The 27886-nt window shown below is 37.5% G+C and overlaps 2 protein-coding genes across 4 annotated transcripts; one reads left to right on the plus strand and one right to left on the minus strand.

Moving 5' to 3' along the window:
- Nucleotides 1–6171: 6171 nt before the first annotated feature.
- LOC127379591 (uncharacterized) lies at nucleotides 6172–8115 on the plus strand. Its single transcript, XM_051429406.1, has 2 exons — nucleotides 6172–6723; nucleotides 7391–8115. The coding sequence occupies exons 1-2, from the start codon at nucleotides 6543–6545 to the stop codon at nucleotides 8113–8115; spliced, it is 906 nt and encodes a 301-aa protein (XP_051285366.1). The 5' UTR covers nucleotides 6172–6542.
- Nucleotides 8116–9458: 1343 nt separating this feature from the next.
- On the minus strand, nucleotides 9459–26201 carry LOC127352192 (solute carrier family 22 member 7-like). Of its 3 annotated transcripts, XM_051380387.1 has the most exons (12): nucleotides 26066–26201; nucleotides 18085–18146; nucleotides 17589–17989; nucleotides 15369–15472; nucleotides 15048–15202; nucleotides 14554–14722; nucleotides 14163–14286; nucleotides 13631–13740; nucleotides 13192–13406; nucleotides 11476–11584; nucleotides 10527–10733; nucleotides 9459–9797 (listed from the first exon to the last, which is right to left on the minus strand). In XM_051380387.1, the coding sequence occupies exons 1-12, from the start codon at nucleotides 26098–26100 to the stop codon at nucleotides 9719–9721; spliced, it is 1770 nt and encodes a 589-aa protein (XP_051236347.1). In that variant the 5' UTR covers nucleotides 26101–26201; the 3' UTR covers nucleotides 9459–9718. The 3 variants fall into 3 exon arrangements, with proteins under 3 accessions (XP_051236347.1, XP_051236339.1, XP_051236355.1); XM_051380379.1 differs by lacking the exon at nucleotides 26066–26201 and having other exon boundaries at nucleotides 18085–18202; XM_051380395.1 differs by lacking the exon at nucleotides 26066–26201 and having other exon boundaries at nucleotides 17589–18013; nucleotides 18085–18202.
- Between the last annotated feature and the right edge of the window lie 1685 nt (nucleotides 26202–27886).

The raw sequence follows: 27886 nt of genomic DNA on the forward strand, positions 1-27886 counted from the left end.
CATTTGGTTACCTCACTATATAGCCCAGTAGTTTTCATGTTTACTGACGGGGGTCCGCTATTCCTGACCTCTAATTGGGATTCATTGGAAGCATGCACCGTCAAATACATCGTTACTGTTTTCGGTTATATCCCATTTCCTACTGCTGCTGCCTCACAATAAAGTCAGAGGAAAGGCAATGTGTTTTTCACCAAGGTTAGTCCTGAAATACAGCCTGCCTCCTTATATACAACCATCTGTTAACTGTAGTGGGAATTATGGAGAAATTAATAAATAAATGATGGTACAATACATAGTTATCTTTAGTCTATTTAATAAAGCAGGATAATAAAAGAGTAACAGAGTCAATCTAGTCACAGCTGAGTGTAAATTGAAGGTCTGACCCAGAGGTGCCGAAGCAGTTTTTGTAATCTTGGGAATACATGTTAACATCATCTCAGCCTTGAGCTCTGGAAGAGAGAAAAAGGAGTGTCACAGCTAAATGTTATTTAATCTTTTTTTTTATCAAGTGACCGAACTTCCATCAGGATAACTGATCAAACTGTCCACCAATGAGATGCAGTTGAGAGCTTTGGAAAAAGATAGTAGACACTTAACCTACTTATTTATTTAATCGCATTTATTCATTATTAATGTTATTAGTTTTAAATCTATCATCTAGCTAACTTTAACAGAGGCTGCTTTGGAAGGACACGGACTCCTATAAAGAAAAAGAAGTAAAGATGAACACACAAAACACATGAACATATATGGGGGGAAAAACACAGAAGGATTTTGATAAGGGAGAATGAGTGTGAGTAAAATAGAGAGACATGAGTAGAAAAAAAGGGAAATACGTGAATGGTGTGGAAAGAAATTGTTAGAAGATAAAAGAGAGTTCCTCTTTTAGGCATTTAACATAGAAGCCATGGCCCCTATTTAACAAATTAAAGTAACATGACATCAGTATTTCTAAAATCCCGGCTGTGGCCTTGGTTATAAAAGATACTAACATGCTTACATTCACCTGGTCAAAGTATTCAGTCACATGCTCATTTATGTGTTGACATCAAACATTAAACACTGTCATTTTCAGAATTTGCATTTCAAGGGCTTTTATTTTTGTCACAGTCTGGAGGAACTGATCTCTCACTTGCTGAGCCGGGGGAAGGCGAGACGGATGCACATAAATATACTTTGTCAATACTGCAAACTAAAATACCTGGAGGTCAGTTTCACATTATGTAGACATATTAATAATTGTTGGTTTTAAAGCAGCATCAAGGGTCTTTAGTTTCATGTTGATTCTGGCGGCCCCTGTGGAAAAAGTGGTGTAGTGGAGTAGTGTTTCTACCACCTTGATTTCAAGGGGAATCCAACACGGTGGATTAAGAATAACTAATTAGAAATAGCTTATCTCCTTGTTGAAGGTTTTGTTTGCTTATGTAGGTCATAAAGAAGCAACAGTATTAAACTGAAACTGTTTCGTACACAGTTCAAAACGCCTTGTAGTTCCTTTAAGTCAAATACAAGTAGGCCCTTAATATAAAAAACAACATTGGCTTACATAAGAAATGTGAACCTAAGACAAGCATAAACACACAGAATCTGCAGGATTCATTTTGTCAGCAGGTTATTCAAACCGCACCATCAACAACACCATGCTGGTTTTCCCATGATGCAAAGCAACATGCCCGGGCCTTTCTGAAGAAACAATAGCTCTGTTTCTCCGAGCATCCTGCTGGGCACAGGTCAACTGTAGCAAGACCTGAACAGATCGTCTGTAAAGACACACTGAAAAGAGCCGAGGGGGGTTCAACGTTTTTTAAAGTCCCCTCTCAGCTCAACAAGTGAACTATGAAGCAGAAGGATGAAGCTTTGATGTGTTTTTACATGTCAGGGGACCTGAATGGCTGACAGCAGGCAGAGCAGCCGCTGATGTGCTCACAATTTATCTACCCCAGTATGAGTTCTCTCACAGCAAATTAACAGTTTTGGTTGATTCATTAGTCACCACACCAGGATCATACTGACACATTAGGCTGATGTTGGTTTTTCATTAAGTGTCAGATAGCAGCGAGTCCAATCATCCTCTCGCTATATTGTTCTTGATCACATACAGAAAAAAGAAAAGTCTTGAAAATTCTCTTTGAGCCTATTTAACATTTCAAAATATTTTCTAGTCATGCCTTAAAGGTCCAGTGTGTAGGATTTTGTGGCAGATCGCGACTCGGTCGCTTCACACTTCCCTTTCACGTGCGAAGGAGAAACTATGATGGCTGCAAAATTTGTGAAAAATGTGAACACCCCTATCTAGTGCCAGTGTTTGGTTTGTCCCTTCTGGGTTACTGTAGAAACATGGCAGTTCAACATGGAGGTCCTATATTAATGAAACACTAGTTAATGATTAGTTCATGGATATCTGTGAGAATCATACTGACCACTTTCTTCATCTGAATCAGCCAGTGAACGGCTCAAAGCTAGTAACGACTCATTCATTACTAATTACTTAAACTTTAATGATTTTATGGCCCCTAAAGTAAAGTGGTGCTAAATCATTACTGCAATATTTAATGAATAATACAAGTTATTAAAATTGTCCCCTCAAAAATAGTGCTATAAATGCCCTTGAAAAGGTAAACCCATTTTTTAAATAGTCAGTAGCAATCTTTAATAACATGATATGCTTATTCTACAAACTATCCAAACTATGAAAAGCTATTCAATTAAATGAGTCATTTATTCTTTTTTTGTCATATGCAGATATGCAGTGATGGTTGCTGGGTAATTTAAAATGGTACAATACATCTGGTAATCTGCCTATCCAGCAATCATCATTGCTTATCTGTATATGACACAAATACCAAAGAAAATAATAAATTATTCATGTAATTGAATAGTTTTTGTAGCTTATGTAGAAGTTATTACTGTACCATACTGACTCACTTGCATTAATCATTAATAATGATGAAGTAATGATTCAGTACTCAGTATGATGCGCCACTCTACTTTAGGGGCCACAGAAACAGTCGCTAATGTTTAATCAATTATTAATGAATGAGTCGTTACTAGTTTTTTGCCGTTCACTGGCTGGGTCACATGAAGAAAGTGGTCAGTATGATCCATTCACAGATATTCATGAACTGACCGTTACTTAATGTGTCATTAATATGGCATCTCCCAGTTTGATCTCTGGTAACTCTTCATTATCGATTATATAGTCCCTCATTGATAATATTCAGAACTTATCAAGTTGTCCCTGATTTGTCATTCCTCTCTTATTGTAATGTGTTGACAGCGTCTTTTATATTAGCTGGTAGCTAACCTGTTAGAGCAGGCACCTCATGTACCAATGCTGAAACCTTGCTGCAGCGGCCATACTGTCAATGGTTTGACTCCGACCTGTGACCCTTTGCTCCGTGTCACCTAGATTTTTGAGGTAAGGTTAAAATGCTTTATGTTATTATTATTCTATTTCAGAATTATATTTGTATTCGGCCTTTAATCTCATAATTCAAATAGGTTTTTTTTCTGTTTTTCATGCGATCCCAATTGTCACTCATAATGATTCATTGCTGGTTGTGTATTTGCAGATACTGTATATAGTGTGCTATGTCATGTTTTCATTCCACTGTTTATGAGGCGGCTCCATGCATGCCAGTGGCCATGAAATGTTCATGTGTCAGAGCGACACTTTCAACAAGACTGACAGCTGTTTATTTATTGCCTTTGGTTGATATATTCAGCCTATGGGGCTGACTGTGGCTTCATCTGTATTGTTCAGTAACTGTGCCACAACAGGAAACATTGTTCAGTGACTCAGTTGCCAAACACTGAGGCTGACACCTTCAGTACTTAACCATTGGGTCGTCACTCTCAGTTCAGAATCACATTCTTTAGATTACAAAGTACTTCAGATTACAACCTAGCATCCCTGTGGACGGTTTGAAATGTTTACCAAGTGTTTTTTTTTTTTCTGGAGTGGACTTCTGCCAATAGATCCTAGACATTTTAAGGTGCGCTTATCTTGGAAAAAAAAACCCAATATGTGTTTACATTCAGTATTGCTCACCAAAATGCATTGAGCGCTAACAACTGCATTTTCTTTTTATTTCCCTGGAAAGCTGATTTAAAAATATATTCTAAATTACGAATTATTTACATCCGTGTTTTTTATAGCTAGCTTTCTTTGCATATTACCACGACTGACTGTGAATCACCAGAATAGCACGAAACCAACAGCAAAAATATGTATAAAATGGGGACCCATTTGTAAAAGCATTGCTCCTTAACATTGCTAGTTGTCAGAAGGTCCACAGGTAACTTAAAAGGTTGCATCTTAAGACGCTGAGTTTCAGTGTGTAAAAAGGTCAATTTTTAAAAACTTGTTTAAACAACTATACGTTCTTATTTAAAAGAGGATAGGTGTCATATGGAGATGTCACCCTGGGCAATTTCATATAATTTTGGACATGCTGTCCATACTACTGTAGCACACATAACACAGACACAATAGAGAATTGCAGTACTTGGAAAATAGTCACACAAATGCTGGATCCTACATAATTCCCATTATTTAACTCAATAGTGTCTTTTGTCTTTCAGACTCTGCACCTCCAGTTTGTAACACAGGCTTTCTGTTAAAAAAGATAACACAGATGACATCATTAGGGTTATTTTGTTTCACTTGACAAACTTCTCCAGAACCAAACAAGACATCATACACAGGCTAAGTGGTGCTCTTTATGAAAAGTAAATTGATTTGCATGTGTAAGGAGTGCCCCTTTTGTGTAGAGCCACAGAAACATACAGGAATAAAGTTAAGATAAAGGTTGTTGCCATATATTGACATTGGTCTTTCATGCAAATATTCACTCCCTGCTTTATCCTGAGCACAGCAAACGAACCATGTAAACCAGTGGAGAATATTCAGCACATCCAGGCTTCATTCAAAGCAGCCAGCTGAGCTCTGTGGAGATAAGGAGGCTCAGAGCAATAAATGGTTTCCAATAAGACCTGATGCAAACACACACAAAAATATAATCAGACAGACAAACTGTCTCTCACACTGTAGGTGGGAATTGATATATTTGAACAGGATTTGCCAATAATCTATTTTTCAGAAGTATACCAGGTGGAATGACAACTGAGGTTTTTTTCGCACATGAACATTAAGGTAAGATAAAGGTTGATAAGATGACTTATGTGCTTTGGAAATTTAAAAGAGGCTGAAAAGAAATTGGGCCCTTGAACAGGAGGGACCACAAAACCTGAAAATGTTTTAATTATGTGAGAAATGGAGATGGAGTCATTGGCTTCAACTGATGTGGATATGTAAAACTCTCTGGCATGCTGAAAGGACTATTAAACATGCATTAATTAGCTATTACTATTTATTTTTTTTTACATCAACATCAATTAACCTTAGTTCTGAAATCATCACTAGTGCTTTTTAGTGTCTTTTGGTTCATAGTTTTGGTAATATGACACACTTACTGGTTGTCTCTCATAAACCATTTTACCAGCGGCTGCTTGCAGCTGTTTTTATCAAAGAAGCTCTGATAAAAGCTGCGTTACCCTACTTGCTCAGCACCAAACAACAGGAACAGTTAGAGTCATTGGTGAGGAAAGTAGAACTTTTAGCAGCTAAAGAGCCTCATAGTTTTAGAGAGTTAAACCAGAGCTAAAAGGAGAGAACATATATGACTAGTATTATTATTCAGGTGGACACAAACATAACTTCAAATGTGTCACGTGTGTACAAAGGCAGCTGTTTGATAACATCCCCATAACAACTTAGTAAGGTGATAATATGTCAGGGCTGTGTGTCTGTCGGCTTGTTTTGATGTTTATCCGCCCCTTAGTGGCCAGGAACAAGATTACTGCAGGCAATAAGGCAAGGAGCAAGTGAAAAAAAAAAAAATGTTCTAAGTCTGAGTTAACTTGTTTTCTCTCCTGAGTGTGTTTTCTTGTTGTTGTAAATTATGTTATAATGTTAGCATGGCATGGCGAAATTAAAATTAATCTTGAAGAAAATATGAATGCTTTTAGTCCTTTATATTTACAACATGGGGTAGTGGTGCACTTCAGCCTGTTGTGGCCCATATTCTAATATGTTTTGGCACTACCTTTCTTCAGCCATAAACACAGGAAAGAAAGCAGTGTGTAGCAGACTTAGAAAATAGATCACCATGATATTTTTTGGCTCACGTTTCCATACAAAACATTTTGTAGATATCATGTTAAAAAAAAAAAAACATTCCAAATCTGAAAAAAAAAGACCATCCAGTAGTGTATTCATGGGTGACAGATAACTGAACACGCCTGTCTGCTTTCAAAGCAAAAAAAACCACTGCAATCTTTCTTAAATGGTTCACAATTAAGATACACAACTGTTGAGTGCTAATTTATTTCTCATGATACACCTTTGTTTTGACTGAAACTAGACTGAGGTGGTCTCCGTTAAAACCAAATGCATCCATAACATCAACTGAGCGACACACTGGCCATCTCAATGCTAATCTGAACAGCTGAACACATAAATAGCCTCTGTGTGGCCTCTTATGGCTGACAACAACACAGTGACAACAACTGTCCCCGTCCTCTACGTCACTGGAAACCTCACTGGTAACCACACCACGCCCACCGCTGTCCAGGTAGCCAATGTGATCAAATGGGTGACGTTCAGCATCGGGCTGCCCGCCATTGCACTGGCTATTTACACCCTCAAGAATCTGTCCAAAGGTTTGTACTCACTCTGCTATATTTCCAACACCAATCATTTAACATACCACCACCTCCTACACACATCTGAGAATCAACCAAAGTGGGATGAGGGGGTGTTAAGGGACTTGGCTTGATCTGTGCTAGGCTAGCTCGGTAGCACCCCGAAACAAAACTGCAATTCCAGTTGGTCTTGGCGAGATATAGTTGGTGTTTTTCATTTTATCATTTAATACACAAATAATCCTTGCACATACTGTTATTTTAGTAAGTGTTCAAGTGAGGCTGTATTTGGCCCTTAAAGCAGTTTCAGTTTCAGTTTAACAGTCATAAAGAACTTTGATAGAGTGAGAAAAATGCAACACAAAAGGCTGGGTGGGTGGCAGAAGCATTATCATTAGTACCAGTAATGGTATAAAATCATAGTATTAATAGCATCCAGAAGTCGTTGTAGTTCCAGTATGAGCACTATTAATAGTATCAGTATCAGTAGTATTAGAATGCCTATCAGTAGTAATATAATTAATATTAGTGGTAATGCATACAGTAGTACTAGCAGTCGTAGTAGTAATAATCACAGCACAGTGTCAGCAGCAGCACATTTTTCATTTTTTTAAATTAATTTACAAATAAGCTCAAGTATCAGTATAGTATATTAGTCATTTCTGTTCCTCTGTTCTTTGTCCAGGTGAGAACAAAATTCCCATGCATGTCGTGTTCCTCCTGGTCTCTGACATTATCAGTTTCTTTGGTCGTCCCGACGTAAACCAGGACATGGCGAGTGGGACCGCCTTCTCCTCCAACCCCACAGACTTCATCTTCTATTTTGGTGTCATCTCCAATGTCACCCTCATGCTGTTCATAGCTCAGGAGCGCCATCTCCTGATGGCCTACCCGCAGTGTCTTGGCTGCTGTACCCGTATCAGGCGGTCTCCTGCAGTCACCTTGGCGGCATGGGCTGCTCCATTCGGCATCCTGGCCCTCGCTGTGCTACAGTACAAACTCTATTTCGCAGTGTCTCTGCTCTCTCCTTTCCCCTTCCTCCTCTTCTTTGCCGTGGACTCCTGGAGGGCTCTGATCTGCTCCCGATCTAACCCTTCGACCCCTGAGAGGAAGAGGGCTGTGTGGGGGATTGGTGCAATTTGGGCCAACTACACCTTTCTTTATGTCCCCTTCATCCTCAGCGTCCTCTTGGAGGCTCTGTCCTTTAAGGAGACAGTGACATACCTGGGGCTGGTGTCTCACCTACTGCTCTTCCTCAGCCCTCTAGTGGACCCTTTCCTTTACATATTCATGACCAAAGGGCTCAAAGAAGTGCTGCAGGCGCTGCCCTGTCGCAAAAGCTCAAGTCGGAAAAAGAACACTGCACCCACTGTGGATACTGTGGCTGAGACTGTGGAGACCAGACTTTAAGGAAGGGGGGGATTCCAATACTCACATTATTCTGCAAAATGTTCCATTGGACCGACAGCCCATTTGTCCGACAGATTACCCAGAAGCCCATTGCTCTGAAACTCATTCTCCTTGGAGATTTTTGGCCTTGATATTTTTGTGTATTTTGAAGTGCAAATTATTGGTAATGTCTGCTAACAAAAACAAACACGTGGTTAACATTGTGAGCTGGCCACAGTTTGGTTTTAGGAAACAAAACTACTTGGTGTGGTTTGGGAAAAGATCATGGTTTGGGTTAAAATACCAGTAAGTACATTAGCATGTGACATGTGAAGTTAAACAATGTAAGTTATACCAGGCTGGTATTTTCGGAGCAATGGCGGTTTGTTTTCAGGATGATGGGCTTGCGGTCCAATGGGACTTTTTTCTGACTATTGGGCTTTCAGAATAATGGGCCGTTGGAACAATAGCATGGCATCATAAGGAGATGGTTGAGGTGGTGGAGAGAACTTTGGCAGCAAACAGCACTGGCACTAGGACATCATCAGAGCCTGAGAAGTGTCAGTTTACACTGTCATGAATATGATTGGATGATTCTGGTCAGCTGGTAGCCAAGCAGCTGCTAAATAAGTTAGTGATTGTGATGTAAATGAACCAGTGCTCTGCCTGAGTTGAATGCTGTGGCTGCGTGACTTTTGAGCTTATGACCGGGAGGTCGGCTGCTCAATTCCCTGGACCGGCAGGATAAAGCTGGATGGGGGAGAAAGTGAAAAAGTGAAGTGAAATAAAGAAGCAACACTTGCCCTTCCCTCATTACCACCACTGATATGCCCAGTGACTAGCAGGGCAGTGGTTGTACTGGACAGCTTCCAGGTATCAATGTGTCTAACTGTGTGAATGTGATCAGGACGGCACCTTCCCTGAAACATCTTATTTGTAGTCCTTCACTCTAACAAATCTCTTTTTCTTTTTTCTCTTACATGCACTTTATTTGAACATACTCAAAGATTTCATTACACTCAGATTTTCTTGCACACATACACTTTAAAATGTTACTTAATTTTAACTGTAACTTTATAACTTGAAATAAGGTAGAGATTGGTTGAATTTACAGTATATTTGTTTTTCAGATTTGGCAGCAATTGTAATGTGACTCAGTGGGGCACTGCCATGAAATTTGGAACATGTACTTCAATTAATGGCAGAGAAAATGTTTTGTGAAAAAAAGAAGAGTGTTAATAAATTTGATAACTACCGCTAACAGTTTCAGTTTATTTTATGTAATATTTGCCAGCATGCAATCCTATTATTCCATTATACTGCAGTCGGTGGTGTCTGAAAAACCACAAAAACAACAAATAAAATCCAATTGTAGATAAACCAGTGATAAGTTTAATTGATTCAGTTTTTACCTTATAAATACATTATCTTTAATATTCAGCTGTAATGATTATGTTTACAAACTACACAAGCACTCAAAGATTTTGACCTGAGTTTTCTTACAAATAGCAGAGAAGACAAGATGTGCTATACATTATCAGTGTGCTCAATTCCACTGTTAATATTGGCAAAAGGCAGTATGATAGTTCTGTATGATGAGTATTTCCTCGTTTTACTCGTCTTTTCACTGCTTGGTGCCTGTAGTGCTCTTTAGTTCCAGGACACCTGAAGACTCAATGAAGTGAGAGGAGACGTCATTATATCTGAAATGAAACCAAAAAATACACCTTACAATGTAACATACAGTGTAATTAACCTCAAACTGTGGCCTTTAAACATGAGTTGAATGAATAAATCTCTGACTCATACTAAACAGATATTTAATATTAAAAGCTTATCCATATTAGTTGAGACTTACTATTTCTTTTAGATTGTGTTTGATTGCATGTGTTCATGTTACTGTGTCAATCAGTGGTAGCCTACTCCTTATAGAAAAGTCAAATGGAGGTATAGGCCTATTTTATTTTATTTAAGTATATTTTTGGGGCTTTTATTGCCTTTATTATAGTTGACAGTTGAAGACAGACAGCAAGGGGGGACAGAGAGAGGGGTTGACATGCAGCAAAGGGCTGCAGGTCGGATTTGAACCCTGGGCCGCTGCAGCAAGGACTCAGCCTTGGTATATGGGTCGCCAGCTCTACCCACTGAGCTATCTGGACACCCAGGCCTCTTTTATTTGATCTCATTGTTATGTTACATAATCCAATGGAAATGCTTAGATGACTGTGGGGTGGCAGTGTTTTGTCCTTCATTTCTGTAAATGATTTGTAAATGTGTTATAAGAAAAAGTCAGGATGAGCCTTGTTTTTCAGAAAAATCTGCATTCATTTCTGTGTTTCAGTGTCATTCTCAGTTCTACCCCCAGATGGCTCTAAAGTGGTGCCAAAGACATTTTCAAATTCCACACATTGTGGCTGCATTAATTTACCAACCTGGGCTTTTCAATGTCGTCAATTGTCTCTGGCAGCCTCACATTCAGTGTCTCTGGAAGCAGCAGAGACACAAGGCCAGCAATGATGGCCACAGAGCAGATGATGATCTGAGGAAGAAGAGTCCACACGTCCTCCAGCAGCAGGACGAGCGGAGCCACTGATACTCCCAGACGACTTATGAAGCTGGTGTATCCCAGACCATTTTGTCTGGTGACACAGAAGGTAAAGTATGAGAACTTACATTACCCTCATACTACCAACATATTTAACATACAAGGTTCACTGGGGACCCCAAGAATAAACTCCTGTAAGAAACAACAAGCATAGCAAATTGTTATTTCTTATTAAAACAATATTTGTGTTTAACATTATAGTGTAAAACTAAAATATACAGAGCACAGGAGGAAATCTGTGTTTGATGCATCTGTGTCTGTCTCCTTGAAAATGACTGACAGATGGTCCCACAGTATCCCAATACAGTGGTATTTTTAAGAATAAATAAATAAATATGGTGACCTTGCTCGTCCCACATGATTAATAATGATAAAATTATCTATTTCAGTGAATTGGATAGTCTTAATTGGACCAAAGTTGTAAATAGTGGACAAAAAAGGGAAAAAACTACAAAAATAAATAACTTATAATATAGTAAGTTATATAGTAATAACTATAATAACTGGTAAACTTAACTAATGAAGCATTGTACATAACACAACAAAAGATCATTCATCATTGTAATTAAATCAAAATCTAAATACATCTTTGTTTCTAAACCCAAGTACAAAAACAATATTAACTTAAAAGGGTAAAACATCCTTTTTACAGCTTATGTTTACATATTTTTGGCCTATTTTAATATGATATTATCATAATATTTTACCCATTGATTTCATCTAAAAGTCCAGTAGGGCAAGTAGCAGCTTAATACGACTGTATGGCAGTAACTGACCGGATGACTGTGGGGTAAAGCTCTGTTGTGTACAGGAAGACAGTTGTGAAGGAAGCTTCTGATAGGCCTTTTCCAAGAATGGCAATAGCAGAACGCAGATGCCACAGACCTACAAAGAACACATGCAGTACATGCAATGGAGATAAGATATGTGTGTATAACATTCAATTAGCTTGAAACAAAAAGATATTGGAGATAGGGGGAAGGTAGCCAACAGGTTGCTAGCACCTTCTAAATCATAATTTGAAAGGACAAATCAGTCACAATACAATGTACAACATATATCATATATTAATCCATAAACAGTTAAAGTACTGCACTGGTCCCAACAAAACTGGTCCCTGGAACATCATCCTAATAAATAGTTTATCACAAATATTAGAATTACAATATTATTTATGCAATGTAACAGAATGAATTAAATTATATAGTTATAGGCTATACCTAACAGCCTATAACTACAGTTCCTAGCTGCTAACAGCCACTCAGTAATTTATTTTCAATGAGGACTTAAAACTAACTATAGAGTTAATCATCTTAATGTTCATGGGTAGCCAGTTCCACAGAATGGCAGTTGAGTAAAGGAAGGTGTCCTCCCTCATACAGCTCTTGAACCTGAGGGGAGAAGCAGTTGTGCTCCCTCTTGTGGTGTAATTCTAGTATTACCTAATTCTGGTAAAGTAGCTGTACAGGTACTTTGGAATATTCTTATGAATAATTCCTGAGTTAGACACATTTCAACATGCAAAACTCTCTCTTCCACTCTTTGCATAAAAATTAACTGGGAGCAGATGTGTCCTAGGTCAAAATTTAAGGCTCAGCTGCACCAGTGACGATGTCTGTAGATTCATTTTAAGAATCATAGGTGCACTTGTATACAAGGAACGGCATGCATAATCAAAATGGTACCTGCCATATATAATGTAATTTTGTTGGTTTGTTCTGTACACGCGACTTAAATTGCATGTCTCTCATTTTGGGAGAGGGATCCTTCATCAGAATCAAGGCTTTGAGGACAAAGGGTTTTGAATGCCGTACACATTGTAAAGCTCCTTGAGACAAATTGTGATTTCGGGCTATATAAATAGAATTTGACATGAAATACGATTTTCTGGTTAACTTCAGTGAGCGTCATATGAGCCATGCTGTCCCGTGATAAGTGGCTGTCAAGAACACAGTCACAGTTAGTCCTTTTACTATCCTAAAATCTGGAACCTTCTTCAGCTTTACCTCTGATCCAAGCAATAATGCCTTAAGTGGCGTGACAGCTTATTACATCACTGGCTGAACATACATGCTCTTTTTCAGCAACTGTCTATTCATATTATGGTACAATGTGTGCATATCAAATAAGATTTACACAAGTACACAACACACAACACAAGTCAGAGGCTAAAAATACTGTTTTCTAAGTTTGGTGATGGACTGTTGAACTTGTGTAGGTGCATGCAGTATCCTGTTGTGGAGCTGCAACACCACACAAACTGCATTTAAAAACGTACAAAGTTATGTAATTATTATGTAGCTTTTTTGGCAAACTTGTTTCCTTTCACTGTGGTAGGAAGTATTCCATGTCCTGATACAGGTCTGCTGCCGAGAGGGTTTGGAAAAACATTTAATAAAACATGTAATGCTTTGTAACTGCAGAAAAAATGGCTTGCTTGCATGCGTTTAACCAATTTCTGGAAGATCTAAAAGAAAGACGTGCATTACAACCTTTTGGTATAAAGATGTTTATGCCGATGCAGATTCCTGTCAGTAACAGCGTTCCAGCTTGGCACTTCCTCCGACCAATGATGTTCACAAAGCAATAGACCATCAGCTTGGCAGGGACTTCAATGGCTGCATAGATGAAGTGTGTGAGATACATGTTCAATCCAAATCCACTGATGTTCAGGCTGATTCCATAATACGTTGAGGCCACTCCATACCTGCAGAGTACGATGAACAACACATCATTGCTATTGCTGTTTCCGTAACTAAAGTTTGCCCCCTTCCATACCTCTATGTGTATGTATTCTATTGAAGGAGACTCAACCAGACATTGCAATTTAAAATACAAATACTTTAAAGGAATTTTGTACTACTGAAATCAAGACAGGTCATTTAAATGTCTTTGTATGTCTTTGTAGGTATTGTTGGATGTGATACCCACCACACAATCCCAGTCAGTAGAGTTAACTGTCTCATCTTCGGGGTCTTAATTAGATGAAGGTAAGTGTAGTTTTTGTCCTGCTCTTCAGGGACTTCTATGCTGGAGAGTGTCTGTGCAGAGGCAGAGAAGCAATGTTAAAGGTTAAGTTCAAATTTTCTCAAGTCAGTTATTGGTCACTGTGATAATTTCTCCTGTCAATAATGGTCATGAAGTGATCCCTTCCTAAAGCAATTTTAATGTAAATCATAAGGGGCAAAATCTGCAGTCCTTGTGTGTAAAAATTAATTTTACAATTCAGCTGGGGTTGACTGAGGCAACTGTGTTTTGCTCCTACAGAGAAATGTGGACTTTGTCCCCCATCACTTACATTGTAATCACTTCAGGATCTCATCACAGAGCAACAACTGTTTCAACATACATATGGGTATATGGGAATTGTTTAGACTTGAATGAATGTGAATGTATCTTTTAAGTGATATGTGGAAGTACATCTGATAATAATAATAAAAAGAAAGCCAGGTTTTAAACTTACTTCCAGTTTTAATTTGGATGACAGTTTTTCTCTTTTGTTGAACTTCAGACATTTTTCAAGGTAAAAGTGGGCTTTTTCCACTTTCCCATTGGCTAAAAGCCATCGGGCAGATTCAGGAATCCACCTGCAATTATATTCATAAGAATTATTTTAAAAAGTAGGTTGGTCAGATAAATAAGGACATAATTAAATAACATAAGAAAAAATCTTCCTAATCCAAAAACCTTTAAAGCGATTGGAGAAACTTTCATGGATGCAATACATATTTCAATATATTGTCCATAATGTATTTATTTAGAAGCATTTGAACTCAGCTGTGCAGGGTGAATTTTTTTTATTGTTCATTTAGTCATGAATAACAATATGTTTAACATGTATGTGCTTCACTTACCACCAGGTCAAAACTGCAAATCCTAGTGGGGCTGTAACAGTCATGATCAGTGTCCGCCAGTCATTTACCATGAAGGCAAATCCAGCAAGCAGCATGTTACCTGCAGACCAAGCCAGGCTGCCAATCACACCGATAAATGACCTATGACCTGTGTCGACCCACTCAATGCCTGCAAGACAAAATACGTTAACTTTACAATATTTTAATTTCAAGTTTGGTTGAACAATTTATGACTGAATTAATTTTAAACTTGCAATAACTATTTTTTTTGGCCATTTGTGGGCTGGGAATCACACACATTACATATTAACATACTATCACCTTTTAAGTAGCATTTGTCTCAGTTATGCAACGGTATGGCGGTATATGAAAAATTCATATCATACAGGCAATTAAAAGTGTTATACAGGTTCCCAGGTCCATGGCCTGATATGTATCAATTTGAGGGTCCTTGACACCAAAAAGGTTGACAGCTACTGTGTGTGTTAGCTTACTGAGAACTATTGAGTTGCCACTGATTCCTGTCAGTCCGAACCCAGTGAGAAATCTCAACACTGCAAACAGAACGTAGGAGTTTGCAAACGCGCTGGAGAAGCCAAACACAATCGCCATGATGTACGACACCAAAAGAGTGCTTTTCCTCCCATACCTGCAAATAAGAATAATAAGTACATTTAAGACAGTAAAATAAACATGAAGATGGACATTTGTGACATCATTTTAGTTGATAGTTTTAACATCAATACCACCATAATGGGAGCTGCTGGATGTTCACTTTATCATGAATATGTTGGAGACACTTTTTATACACGTACTTATCACAGAGGTATCCAAAAGTTATGGCTCCAAACATCACTCCAAAAAAAAAGATTGTGCTTGTGGTTTTTGTCAGGCTTTTCCTATCACAGACAAGGTCCCACTGAAAAAGAGAATGGTCACAGAGCAAAGGCAATTGGATTATCTATTTAGGCCTGTTTTCTTATATATAGAATGGCCCTGATGTGATAAATACAACATCTCATAAACATGATAAAAAACTATGGTTTCCATGTGGTTTACAAAAAAAGCACACAACTTTATTCAACCAAGAGTGCAAAACTTAATGGAGTTCATAACGGTTCGGGAACAAAGACCCCCCGAACTCTCCCATTTCCGCTCAAAAACATACTAAGCACACCTTTCCGTTCATCCCTCCTTGACCATATTCACATCCCTCCCCCAACCCCTTTTAATTTATCTCCCTCTCTTATCAAAATACAGGAACCACTGGGGCTCTTAAGAGTCAAAGAACGGCCCCCCACTCAGCGTCTCAGCACCCTCTTGTTCCATCCGACCAGTTTGCCGAACTTCCCCATCGATCTACCTAACCAGTCTTTCCTCCCTTTCTATCAATCCTCACCCATCCTTCCCATACCCCCTCATCCCTCATCCCTCGACCCCTTCTCCCATCCCCGACCCTACCCCTTCATCCCTTCATCCCCTCCACTCGTTAACCATTTTCCTCCCACAGCATTCCACATTCATTCATAAACGTCAATAAACTTTCTAATCCATACAGCTGTTGGTGGTCTTTGTTAGTGAAAGCCTTTTTTGGGCAAATGCAAAATGCAATCATAAAACACATTTACATGTTATATGATATGGCATTCTTTTTTTTAGTTCTTTAGTTTCATCATTCTGTTTTTTACATTATTGACTTTCTTATCATTACTCACTCATATTTTTGTAATGCATATACATAAGCATATTCTGTAAGAATAAAAGGAAAAAAGAAATCAAAACTAAATAAAACATACATACAGTAAAACAAACAACAAGAACATCAGGATTTCCTTTAGATGACAGATGGTGGAATGGTAGGGAGTTCATTTAGTCTATTATTTACTGTACATCCTAAAAACATTTATAAAATGAAATAGACAGGTTCAATTGCACAAGTATTGGATCCATTTAGCCCAATATGACCAAAATCTGCATGCTTACAGCTTTAAATAAATGGTTAAGTTCTCCAAGACATAAATATCCTTCACAATTTCACAAATGTCTTGTTATATAGGCGATTCAGGCTGTAACCACTTTCCTGTTATAGTTTTCTTGCTTGAAGCCAAAATTATTTAAAACAAATATTTATTATTATTGTTACTAAAGGCATATTTACAGGTATTTGGCCTAGGTATAGTACATCGGACCTACAGGATCTTAATATCAAGTACACTCTCTGTAATTGTATGTCTGTCCTGCCAGAGGGAATTGATTACATTAAAGTCCCAAAAAAGAGAGGCAATGAAAATGCAAAGATTGGCATTTATATCATATGCTATTCTTGACAGCTGTGATAATGTACGTATCTTCTTGTAGCCAGTGAAAAGCTATATCAAAAAAATGATGTTGAAAGAGTTTAAGTTTGTTCTAATTCAGGACATTCACTCTGCAACAAATGATCTACCCTTTCATAAAAAATAAAAAATAATTGGCTAGAAACTGGGAAAAGGGGGTAAATTGCATGAATTTAATTGGATGCAGAACAAGTAATTGTTTATGTACAATCATCACATGGTGTGTGGTTTCAAATCTGAAGACTGAATAAAAATGTATTGCAAAGAAATACATTGATAGTGAATATTTTGCTGTTGGTTAAAAACTTTATCTAGATGGCATTTACCACAAAATGAAATTTTCATGGGACTGTGTACATTTAGAGTAACCTTCACACTGCAGTAGGAACTGTAAATATAACAATGTAAATAAAAACTTCAGTTTTAATTTAAAAGTTTAGGTATGTACCACTGATTAAAAAATTTACTGTTTTATTAAAATAGCTGTTTTTTTTTTTTACCTTCCCTAAATCTTTTTTTCTTTCAAATGATAAAGCCATCATTAATGTTATTAGATCCACCAAGACAAGTCAAAATGTAAAGGAAAAATGTACACATTCACTTAATTTTAAACGCTGTTATTAACAATGTATCATGTTATAAATGCAATATAGTGATTTATATGTGTGTAAATAATATGAAGAAAGTCAGGCATTGTACCTCTGTTGCCAGTGTGGAAGTGAAGGTGGAGTTGTCATAAACCCATCCACTCTGACACTGAACTGTTGGTAGATCAGCACTGCTGGATCTGTTGGCTAAGAGCTGAAACTGAGGCTCTGCAAACATCTCACAGGATTTTGGCTCTCCATCTTCTCGTACAGGAACACTGACGGTCAGTCTCTGCTCCTGAGTTAAATTTCCGAAGAGTCCTCCGTCATCCAGGGTGCTGATGTCACAGCGGTGAGGTGGCAGCCCAGCGATGAAGTTATTCAATAAGAAGTGACAGGGCAAAACTATTCGAGGGACGGACAGCAAGATAAGGATGGCGATTTGGAAAGGCCCAAAACCGCCAATTTCCTCCAGAATTGTTTCAAACTTCATCTCCCCCATGCTTATGGCTCCTTAAAAGAATAGATTTAGATTTGCTTTTAGGTGACAGAAGTACAGAACAGTTTGGATCACTTATAAATGCAATGAAAAATGTTAATTTACTCACCCGCATAGAAAACTGCATACAATGTATACACTATTAATGAAGCGCTATTGCTGCACTGTTCTCTGCAGAGAAGGACAGAATTAAAGCTCTGAGCCTTTTCTTTCAACCTGATCATTAACATCTGCATCACCTTTGGACATCGTAAAGTTGTTAAATAGATTACACATTAGTACCTATTCAAAAGACACAAGATTAACAAGTAATGTTAGGTTTGTCACATTTTTTTTTCTGGCCTTTTTTTACCTTAAAGACTCCTAATGTCATATAACCTTCTTCTCCTGTATATAGCTGACACAAATAACAAAACTGTGAAACTGTGAGTATATAAAGTGGATTAAAAAAGACAATCTATAATTTTTTTTATATATTTCCTTCCAACATGAGCCCATCTTTTACTTTCAGACCACACCTTTTTCTAGCTTCACCACAAAAATAAGGACAGATATGTGTAAAAATTTAGATCAGATCCTGCAAACCTGGAGATGAATGTAGTCTGTTTTCTTTGCATTTTTGAGTTCTGTTTTTGCATTTAATGTAAAGTGTTTAATGACACGATGGTCATAGCCCAGAATTCAAGATATTTCAGGTGTTGAGCACCATTCATCATGGCATTTTACCATTTTACATGCTTGTCCTGTGTTAAGTCGCTCACGTTCTTTTAGTTGCTCTCTTTGAGGATGAAGCTGGCTAATCAGTTTCAAACAGTTTCAGTCTAACCCGTTTTCCAATTCATTAGCTGTCTTTAGACAATTACATTCTATTGAACGAGAGGTTTAAAAATGATTTTGCTCAAACACTGTGAAGCAGCAAACAGCACTGAAAAAAATTAACATCATGGTGACAGAATACTAAATTAGTCTTATGTCCCTCACTTGTTCAACAAGACTGAAAACAAAGTTACACATTTGCATGAGAGCAGTGAATGCATTAACCACAACATGACACCGTCTGATGTGTAGTTGAAATCCAGTAAAGATTTAACTGACTGAAAGCCAGCAGGGGCGTTTCTAGACACCCTGGGGGCCCTCGGCAAGAAGGACCATGGGGCCCCCCAGATTCATAATGAATGAAGTCAAGGACTACGGATCAGTAAAGAAATATTTTATTAAACAATTAACGTATAAAATAAATAATAAATAACATAACTATCTGAATGCAAACTTTACATACAATATATAAATAACAGAAAAACAAACATACTTTGATGTGTTTTTTAAAAAAAAAAAAAAAAAAAAAAAAAAAAAAAAAAAAAAAAAAAAAAGGAAAAAAAAAAAAAAAAAATATTTTTTTTTATTCCCTTTTTTTTTTTTTCCCACCCCCCGATAGTTGTTTTTTTTTTTTTAAAATCTTCTTTTCGGGCCCTTTGTTTTTTAAAAACCCCCCCTTTTTTTCCCCAAAATAAAAGCCCCCCAAAAATTATTAAAAAAAAAAAAAAAATATTTGTGTAGTCATAATAAATCAGATAGATCCCATAGATAAACAAGCTGTAATCAACTTAAAAAAACAAAAAGTCACTATGTGAGAGGTCTGCGGCTGTTGCTGTTGCTGTTGTTGTTGTTGTTGTTGTTGTTGTTGTTGTTGTTGTGGGCCAAAAAACTTCAACAAAGCACCTTGAGGAAGAAAAAAGAAAAGAGCACAATGTATTTGGTTGGCTTGCGTAAAGTAAAGTAAAGAACTGTGCATGCTACACAACATTTGAGATCTGTATGGAATATTTAATTAATGAACATCCATTTGCAGTAACAACTTTAATGCTTCATGTTAACATTTTATTTAATGTAACATTTAGGCTTTAGCAGAAAATGTATGGATATATAGGATAGGATATACTTTATTTATCCCCGAAGGGAAATTCAGTTGTCCAGCAGCTCACATTTAAAAAACATAATTCCAAATACAAATTAGAACCAGTTTAGGCTAAACTGACAGCAGAATTAATGCTGGTATCAGTTTTAACATTTGACAGCAAATGCTTTATTCTGGGAGAAAATATCATTGGCACTGGCAGCAAAGGACTAACTTATTGTGTGGCTATGAATGTGTTTAGAAGAAAATGGCTGAATTCACTTTACACAGACTTTAATGTGCAGTAAACTTGTTTGGTGCTTGGTGGATGACTGGGAGTTTGGGATAAAGTGGCTGTTTTTCTTTTCGTGTGCCCAGAGATATGTTCGCTTCATTTTTTCATCTGTGTGTTTGACCGGGACAGCACGTCGATGCCGGCTAGTAAGGGGGCCCCATTAGGGAGATTCCCGACGTGTCATTGCAGTGTCTACTGGGGTTTCAAGTTGTGTCGCTGATATGGAGCGATATCAGCCATCTGTCGGGGGCCCCTACTAGCAACTAGCCAGTGACAACTCGGAAAGGGCCCTCTGCGGGGCATTTGTCATTGCAGCGTCTAAAGCAGTTCCATTATTTTGTCATTGACGTCAGCCGTCCCTCGGGGCCCCCTTCAACTCGGGGCCCTAGGCAATTGCCTGGGTTGCCTGCCCCGCTGCGCGTCTCTGAATATGACAAGGGGAAGGAGTGTGAGTAAATAAAGAAGAGAGTGCCACACAGTGAAGATCAAACATCACACTGTAGGATCAAAAAGAAAAACACACTTTTGACTGGAAGGGAACTTTATTGATGCCAGGTAAATTAACAGTTAAAAGCAATCACTAATCACTAACTAACCCTAACCCACCCAAACTGGAAACACATATAACCTCTAAGCACAAACATTGCTGTGTATTGAACCCTTTGTAGACTTTCAGATGAAGACCATCTATCAGTCAGATATTTCAAATAACAATCATCAAAAACATATTACAAAACAATTACAGTATGATGTTTGGAGTTCTGTCATCCACATAGTTCACCCATGAAATAAAACCTTGACCTCCCACATCAAGAGGACAGTAGACGGGCCAAAGCCAGAGGGCAGCACAGGCCTACCGGCAGGAATATATCAGGCTAAAGACATTAGTCCTGGAGCAAAGGTCATGCAAGCTGTCATGTGCAGGATGAGATAATTTCCTGTTATCTTAATTGTGACATGTTTTAGTATACTAAAGACAAACACATTTCTTTCTCCTCTCAGTTTCTGAAAGCATGTTTTACTGTCATCTGATTAGAACTGCAATGCTGTATGTTTGATCCTATTTTGTAACTGATAAAGCCTCTGAGCCATTTACAGTATTTGTACTTAACATCATTAAAAACATGAAACTATCTGACATTGTATGTAAACACAGTATATAAAAGTGGAAATAAAGTGTAAAGAAAAACAAGCAAATACGTGAAATAAAAATAATATGCAGGGAAATTTTGAATATGGTTATACATTTTCCCCACATGTGAAATAGCTGTGTCTGAATTCTAAGTATATTAGTACATAATACATATGAATGAACTGTGTCATCAAAGTTGACGTGGAAATGTGTGTGGAAATCTTTCAGCCCTGTCAGCTCATCAACCAGAGAATGTCTCACCAAGGTATTGTGGGAATAGGCAAGAGGGTCTTAGTTGTAACAAATTAGAAAAAAAAAACAAAAACCCAAAATGACCCATCTGTGTTCAAGTTCATTTTACTTTTATTTTATTTATATAACTGAGACTAGACTTATAAGACTGATGCAACGTTTAATATTGTAGAAATGAATGATAAATGTATAAGTAAGTAGTAATTTGAAAGTCTGAGGAGCGAAAAGAATAAAATAAAGACAATAAATAAATAAAAAAACGAGAGGAAATGAAATTATTATTAACATGTAAATAACAGTAAATGCTAAAACAGTTTTGAGCTCGCATTAAAATATATAAAGTATTTCAACATGCTTCACAGCAACCACAATTCAGATTCAAATATCAAAGTAAGCCAAATGCTTTATGGACTGAATGCAACCTGATCTAACTGCAACTGTCTCTCAATTGAATTCATTTTAATGCATTAAGTTAAGCTTTGGGTGGTAGACATTGTTGCAAAAGCAATAAGATGACTATCTGTAATAGTAACAAAAACAAAAGCATACCTGGAAGGCAAAAAATATCTACATTGGTTCCATTTTTCACAGTTAAATGACTCAGTGATACACAGGAAACTGTTTGGTTATCTGCGTTCCTCAAAAAGATTTCCTTATTTCTGTGTAACAATGCTGTGTCTCAACTGACTGGTTGTTGTGGCTGTGCAGAGACACTTTGATGCAGGTGCTAAAAGGGCTGTAACTTTGAAACCACTTTTATTTGTTTGTCTCAGACCATTGACATCTCATATTATTTTCAGATAGCGCAATACCACTTTAGTCTTTGATAAATGCAAATTTAGTGTGGCATTGCAGTATTCATATAATGTAAAAAAAATAATCTCAACCTTAATACAGCCGTTTATATATAACTCTGTATATAATTGTAAAAGACTGACAGAGACCATTTTACTGCACAATGACAGAAATGTACTATTTTTAACTTCAGTAAGATTTAGAATGCATTATTTTCACAGTACTAAACACTTCCTCTGCCACTGGTTAGCACACCCACAGCCTGACTGCGTATTTAAGAAAGGGGGGCTTGTGGGTAACTTTAGTGTGCGGCGCGTTAGCTAGTTAGCTGCTAGCAGTTATTGCATTTTCCCTTGTGATTGCATTGATTGCATTTGACCTGTCGCTTCCTGCTCATGAACATATTGTTTTTAGGGTATTTTAATTGTCTTTAGCCTGGATCATGACTTTAATTAACACTAGCTAGCTTTAGCTTTTCACACTGCTGTGGAGAATACAAGAAGACGCTGAATTAATAATACATAATCAGCAATTTGTTATTTCTTTTCTGTGGCAGCAAACACAACACAGTAACTATTATACTGCAACCTGAGCTTATCTGCACACTTGACTGACTACAGTAATCAAACTACCCTTCTGTTGAAGTTCCACCAAAGATGGTAACAACATTAACTTTCTGAACATCTCTGGAACAAATATACTTGTGGTAGCACTACACAGTCCAGCGTGATGACAGACCCTGGGAAACGTGACTTTGTTTATTTATTGTATCACACATAGTGTAATAAGGAAATCTTTTATTTTAAGGGCACATCTGCTTATTCAAAGAGACATTATGACCACATGGTACAGGGAATGATGCCACTGTCCATTTGGCTGTGGTATAATTCCTGCCCTGATTATGTATTTTTGCACAAAACAAAAGCTGTAGATTTTGTTGATCGCTTACATTGCAAATATGCAGCATGACAACCGCTCCACCTGGCGAAATCTTTGCTAAGGAGATGGAAAGTTCAGAGACGCCGCAACAGGGCAGGCAACCCAGGCAATTGCCTAGGGCCCCGAGCTGAAGGCGGCCCCGAGGGACGGCTGACGTCAATGACAAAATAATGGAACTGCTTTAGACGCTGCAATGACAAATGCCCCGCACAGGGCCCTTTCCGAGTTGTCACTGGCTAGTTGCTAGTAGGGGCCCCCGACAGATGGCTGATATCGCTCCATATCAGCGACACAACTTGAAACCCCCGTAGACACTGCAATGACACGTCAGGAATCTCCCTAATGGGGCCCCCTTACTAGCCGGCATCGACGTGCGGTCCCAGTCAAACACACAGATGAAAAAATGAAGCGAACATATCTCTGGGCACACGAAAAGAAAAACAAAACAAGAAGAGGATGAAAAGAAAAAAAGTGACAGTGGTAAGTGGGAACGTGTAAGCTATGTGTGTTACATTTTTAAAAAGTAGTGCTGCCAGCCAGCCTGCCACTTTATCCCAAACTCCCAGTCATCCACCAAGCACCAAACAAGTTTACTGCACATTAAAGTCTGTGTAAAGTGAATTCAGCCATTTTCTTCTAAACACATTCATAGCCACACAATAAGTTAGTCCTTTGCTGCCAATGCCAATGATATTTTCTCCCAGAATAAAGCATTTGCTGTCAAATGTTAAAACTGATACCAGCATCAATTCTGCTGTCAGTTTAGTCTAAACTGGTGCTAATTTGTATTTGGAATTATGTTTTTTAAATGTGAGCTGCTGGACAACTGAATTTCCCTTCAGGGATAAATAAAGTATATCCTATCCTATATATCCATACATTTTCTGCTAAAGCCTAAATGTTACATTAAATAAAATGTTAACATGAAGCATTAAAGTTGTTACTGCAAATGGATGTTCATTAATTATTCCATACAGATCTCAAATGTTGTGTTTGTGTAGCATGCACAGTTCTTTACTTTACTTTACGCAAGCCAACCAAATACATTGTGCACTTTTCTTTTTTCTTCCTCAAGGTGCTTTGTTGAAGTTTTTTGGCCCACAACAACAACAACAACAACAACAACAACAGCAGCTGCAACAGCAGACCTCTACACATCAAAGTAGGAACTTATTTAGTTTCCTTTTTAAAGTTAAGATTACAGTGACTTGCTCTCCCATTTAAAATATATCATGGGATCTATCTGATTTAATATGACTACACAAATATTTTTCTTACTGTTGTAATGATGTTTGGAGGTCCTTAGATATGGAAGACATAGTGGCTGCATTTGCAGAAACCAAGGGCCGCAAGCAGCAGTTTTAAGAAAAAAAAGGCACTACTATCGGACTGTGGATATAGGACCAAGGTGTCATAGCAAGTCTTAAGTTCTTCCTTTCCACTTCAATTCCTTGTTTGTTTGTTTTTTTGCTTGGTTGCGTTTTTATCATTCTAAAAATTTTGCACATTTCAGTTATGTTTGTTTTTCTGTTATTTATATATTGTATGTAAAGTTTGCATTCAGATAGTTATGTTATTTATTATTTATTTTATATGTTAATTGTTTAATAAAATATTTCTTTACTGATCCATAGTCCTGGACTTCATTCATTATGATTCTGGGGGGCCCCATGGTCCTTCTTGCCTAGGGCCCCCAGGGTGTCTAGAATGCCCCTGGATAAAATGTGTCAATGTGTCCATCACTTTATTTCTGAAAGAGCAAAAGCTTGATAAATAAAGTTAATATATATGCATGGATCTAAATGTGTGGAAATCTTCACTCTCAGTTTAGACCCATCCCTTACATTGAAAGTGTATGAACAAGAGGGATGATTACAGCAGGCAAAAGCTGGTTCAGTGTGGTCGCCTTACTATTGTTTTAAGACAAATGTGAAAGATTGTGAAGCTATCCATTAACAACCTTTGATGCTAGAATCCAAAAATGTATGGAACTGGCTATTTCCTGCATTTGCAAGATTAAGGAAATTTGTTTTAATTCATCTTAACAACACTTACAGTGTTCTCTACAAAAGAATGAGATTAGGACTCTGGTAGGAGCCAGTAAAAGAGGCAATGTTAATTACACCAGGCAATGGGAAAGTGTTGGACAGAATTAACAACATATAACAACAACAATTGTATTTATAATTTTAGTAATTTGTAATGGATTAAATCCATTTTATTTCCTGGGTGTTCCCTTAATGGTTAATCTCCTTTAGCTAAGGATTTTTCTATTATTGAGATTTCACCATTTGGATAATCAATTAATTATAAATTGTTTTTAGCATATGTCTGTTCTGATGAGGTTTGTAATGTAATAATTTGCTTTAGTGTAGGAAAACTGAGTACATTTACCTTAAGTGGTAACATTTGTATAAAGAAAATGCATTAAAGTTATTTTATTCTAATACATTTTATCAACGCATTTTAAAAACTTTGGAGAAATGCAGCAAATGCTGCTGTAATATACTTACTAATTTTAATAGAATTGTTACAATTAACGTAATTAACCCAAATTACTTCAGTGACTTCTACTCAAATCAAATATTTCTGTTGATACTTAAATTGTTTGAGTTAATAAACTTGAACTCATCATCATGTTTTACAGTGAATCTTCAATAGAGTTTAATATTTCTTGTGTACAAGTAGACTGTAGTGCTATAGGAAAGGCCTTGGAGTCACCAAAAACAGCCCAAATAATCCTTTGGAGACCATGAATATCAACAATATAGAAATGGACTCACCTTTTTATTTTTGCTCCACTGAAGGACCCTGTCATCAAGTCTGTTCAGAAAACCTGATGCTGTCTAGTGGTGATGAATTGGTAATAGTGAAATACTCACCACACAATATAAGAATTATTTATTGCTCGCAAGGAAGAGTCACACCACACACAGGAAATACTAACTAAACAGGCAGTTTACTTTATATTTGTGACATTATAATTGGACACAAAGGAGTCACAAGCAAATCATACGTTTCACTTCCCCCTACCGTTGTCCCACCTGTTCCACTTAATGTAGCAACAGGCTCTGCTTTGTATGTCATATACCTTATGATACATTAAATACAGTTGTTGTCTTTGTCTGCAACATATTTCTCGTGGATTACATTTCCGTTTGCATTCATTTTCCAGCCTTTACATCCTTGCGTCAGTAGTCATGTGCTGTTATGCTACACAGGCCTATTTTTTTCAAGACTATTCATACTTTGCAGTTACGTGATTACCATGGTTACCTGGCGGGCAAGAAACATAATATTTACATATATCCGTCACCTTACACCGCACAAAAAATGAAAGCCTACAAAAGTACGGATAGCTATCTTTTTTCAAGAGTGGATGGGTTAACAGCGCTGTCGTATGGGAGGTGAAAAACAGGAATATCTTCATTTGCTAATGTTTGCATGTTTGTAGCTATACACCACAAAGTGACATCTGTTCCGTCGTGTGATGAAGTCTTCATCTGAATATGTACACCCTGCCTGCCGGCCAATGACAGCTTGATAAGTAACGTTATTTAAAAAAAACCTTATGCCAACTAGGCTGTATCATATATGGCTAACAGGATGTCAGACATTGTAGCCTACCTGCTTATCCACTCCACATAGCATCAGACAACAGACAAGAGCAGCTGGGGCAGCGAAATGCCTTTAATCCTGTTAGCAATCTGTTAGGTTGTAACGTTAATGTAGTAGTAATAACTGTACCATAGTAACGTTATGTATGCAAAGTAACTGTAAGTAAGTAAGTAGACGCAGTACAACAGTAACGTGTGTACTGTAACATGTATTCTTCTTCTCATCATATCATCAAATCACGTACATATGATCTATATATATATATATATACTTTTGTATAGTAAAACTGGCGACGTCCTGGCAAGATCCTTTATTAGTTTACTGGGTTTCGTTGCTGGAGAACGATGTTCTTGCCCGCCAGCTAGTAGTTGTGACGTCACGTGCAAAGTATGAATACACCTAGGGTATGGTGATTATTTTGATTTCAAGGCAACATTTTGTCCTGGAGGGTCACCTACCCTGTAGCTTTGCTGCTGTGCCATGGACACGTCTGACTGCACCTTTAGGAGCCTGCAGCTCAACATCTGCAGGAATTACATAAATTGGTACTACTAATCTCACGTAATAGCAGCATAAAGCACATTAGAGCACACTATACATATAGAATTTGTGCTAACTTTTACCATCACTGTTTAGTAAGATTGTTTTTCATTTACCACAGCAAAATAATTATGCTTCTAGTCCACCATGTTTCTATGATTTCCATGATTTCTACATGCTAACACAGATTTTCCCTTCCCATTCATTTGTATGTGGAACAGGACATGGTGTAATTGCCTCTGGTCACTGATATTTGTGTTTGTATGACTGTTCTGCTAAATAATACTAGTAATACTAATAATAGGGATGTCACTACTAATCAAAAAAAGAAAAAACGTTAGGCGCCAAATATCTAAGTCCATGATCTTCACATGCAGAAAATAGTTATAAAACATGCAGAAAGCAGACGTGACTGCTGACTTCCTCTCTCTCTTTGTCTTATCTTG

The sequence above is a fragment of the Dicentrarchus labrax genome, unplaced genomic scaffold (assembly GCF_905237075.1).
Source record: "Dicentrarchus labrax unplaced genomic scaffold, dlabrax2021, whole genome shotgun sequence".
NCBI lineage: Eukaryota > Metazoa > Chordata > Actinopteri > Moronidae > Dicentrarchus > Dicentrarchus labrax.

Excerpts from the sequence above, each read along its gene's own strand:
- LOC127379591 (XM_051429406.1), top strand. The coding sequence starts at position 6,543 with ATGGCTGACAACAACACAGTGACAACAACTGTCCCCGTCCTCTACGTC. Across the intron at positions 6,724-7,390 it reads CCTCAAGAATCTGTCCAAAG|GTGAGAACAAAATTCCCATG; the intron begins GTTTGTACTCAC and ends TTCTTTGTCCAG.
- LOC127352192 (XM_051380379.1), bottom strand. The coding sequence starts at position 18,199 with ATGATCAGGTTGAAAGAAAAGGCTCAGAGCTTTAATTCTGTCCTTCTC. Across the intron at positions 15,473-17,588 it reads CTTCCACACTGGCAACAGAG|TGGGACCTTGTCTGTGATAG; the intron begins GTACAATGCCTG and ends TCTCTTTTTCAG. Across the intron at positions 11,585-13,191 it reads AAACATCTTTATACCAAAAG|GTCTGTGGCATCTGCGTTCT; the intron begins GTTGTAATGCAC and ends TGTTCTTTGTAG.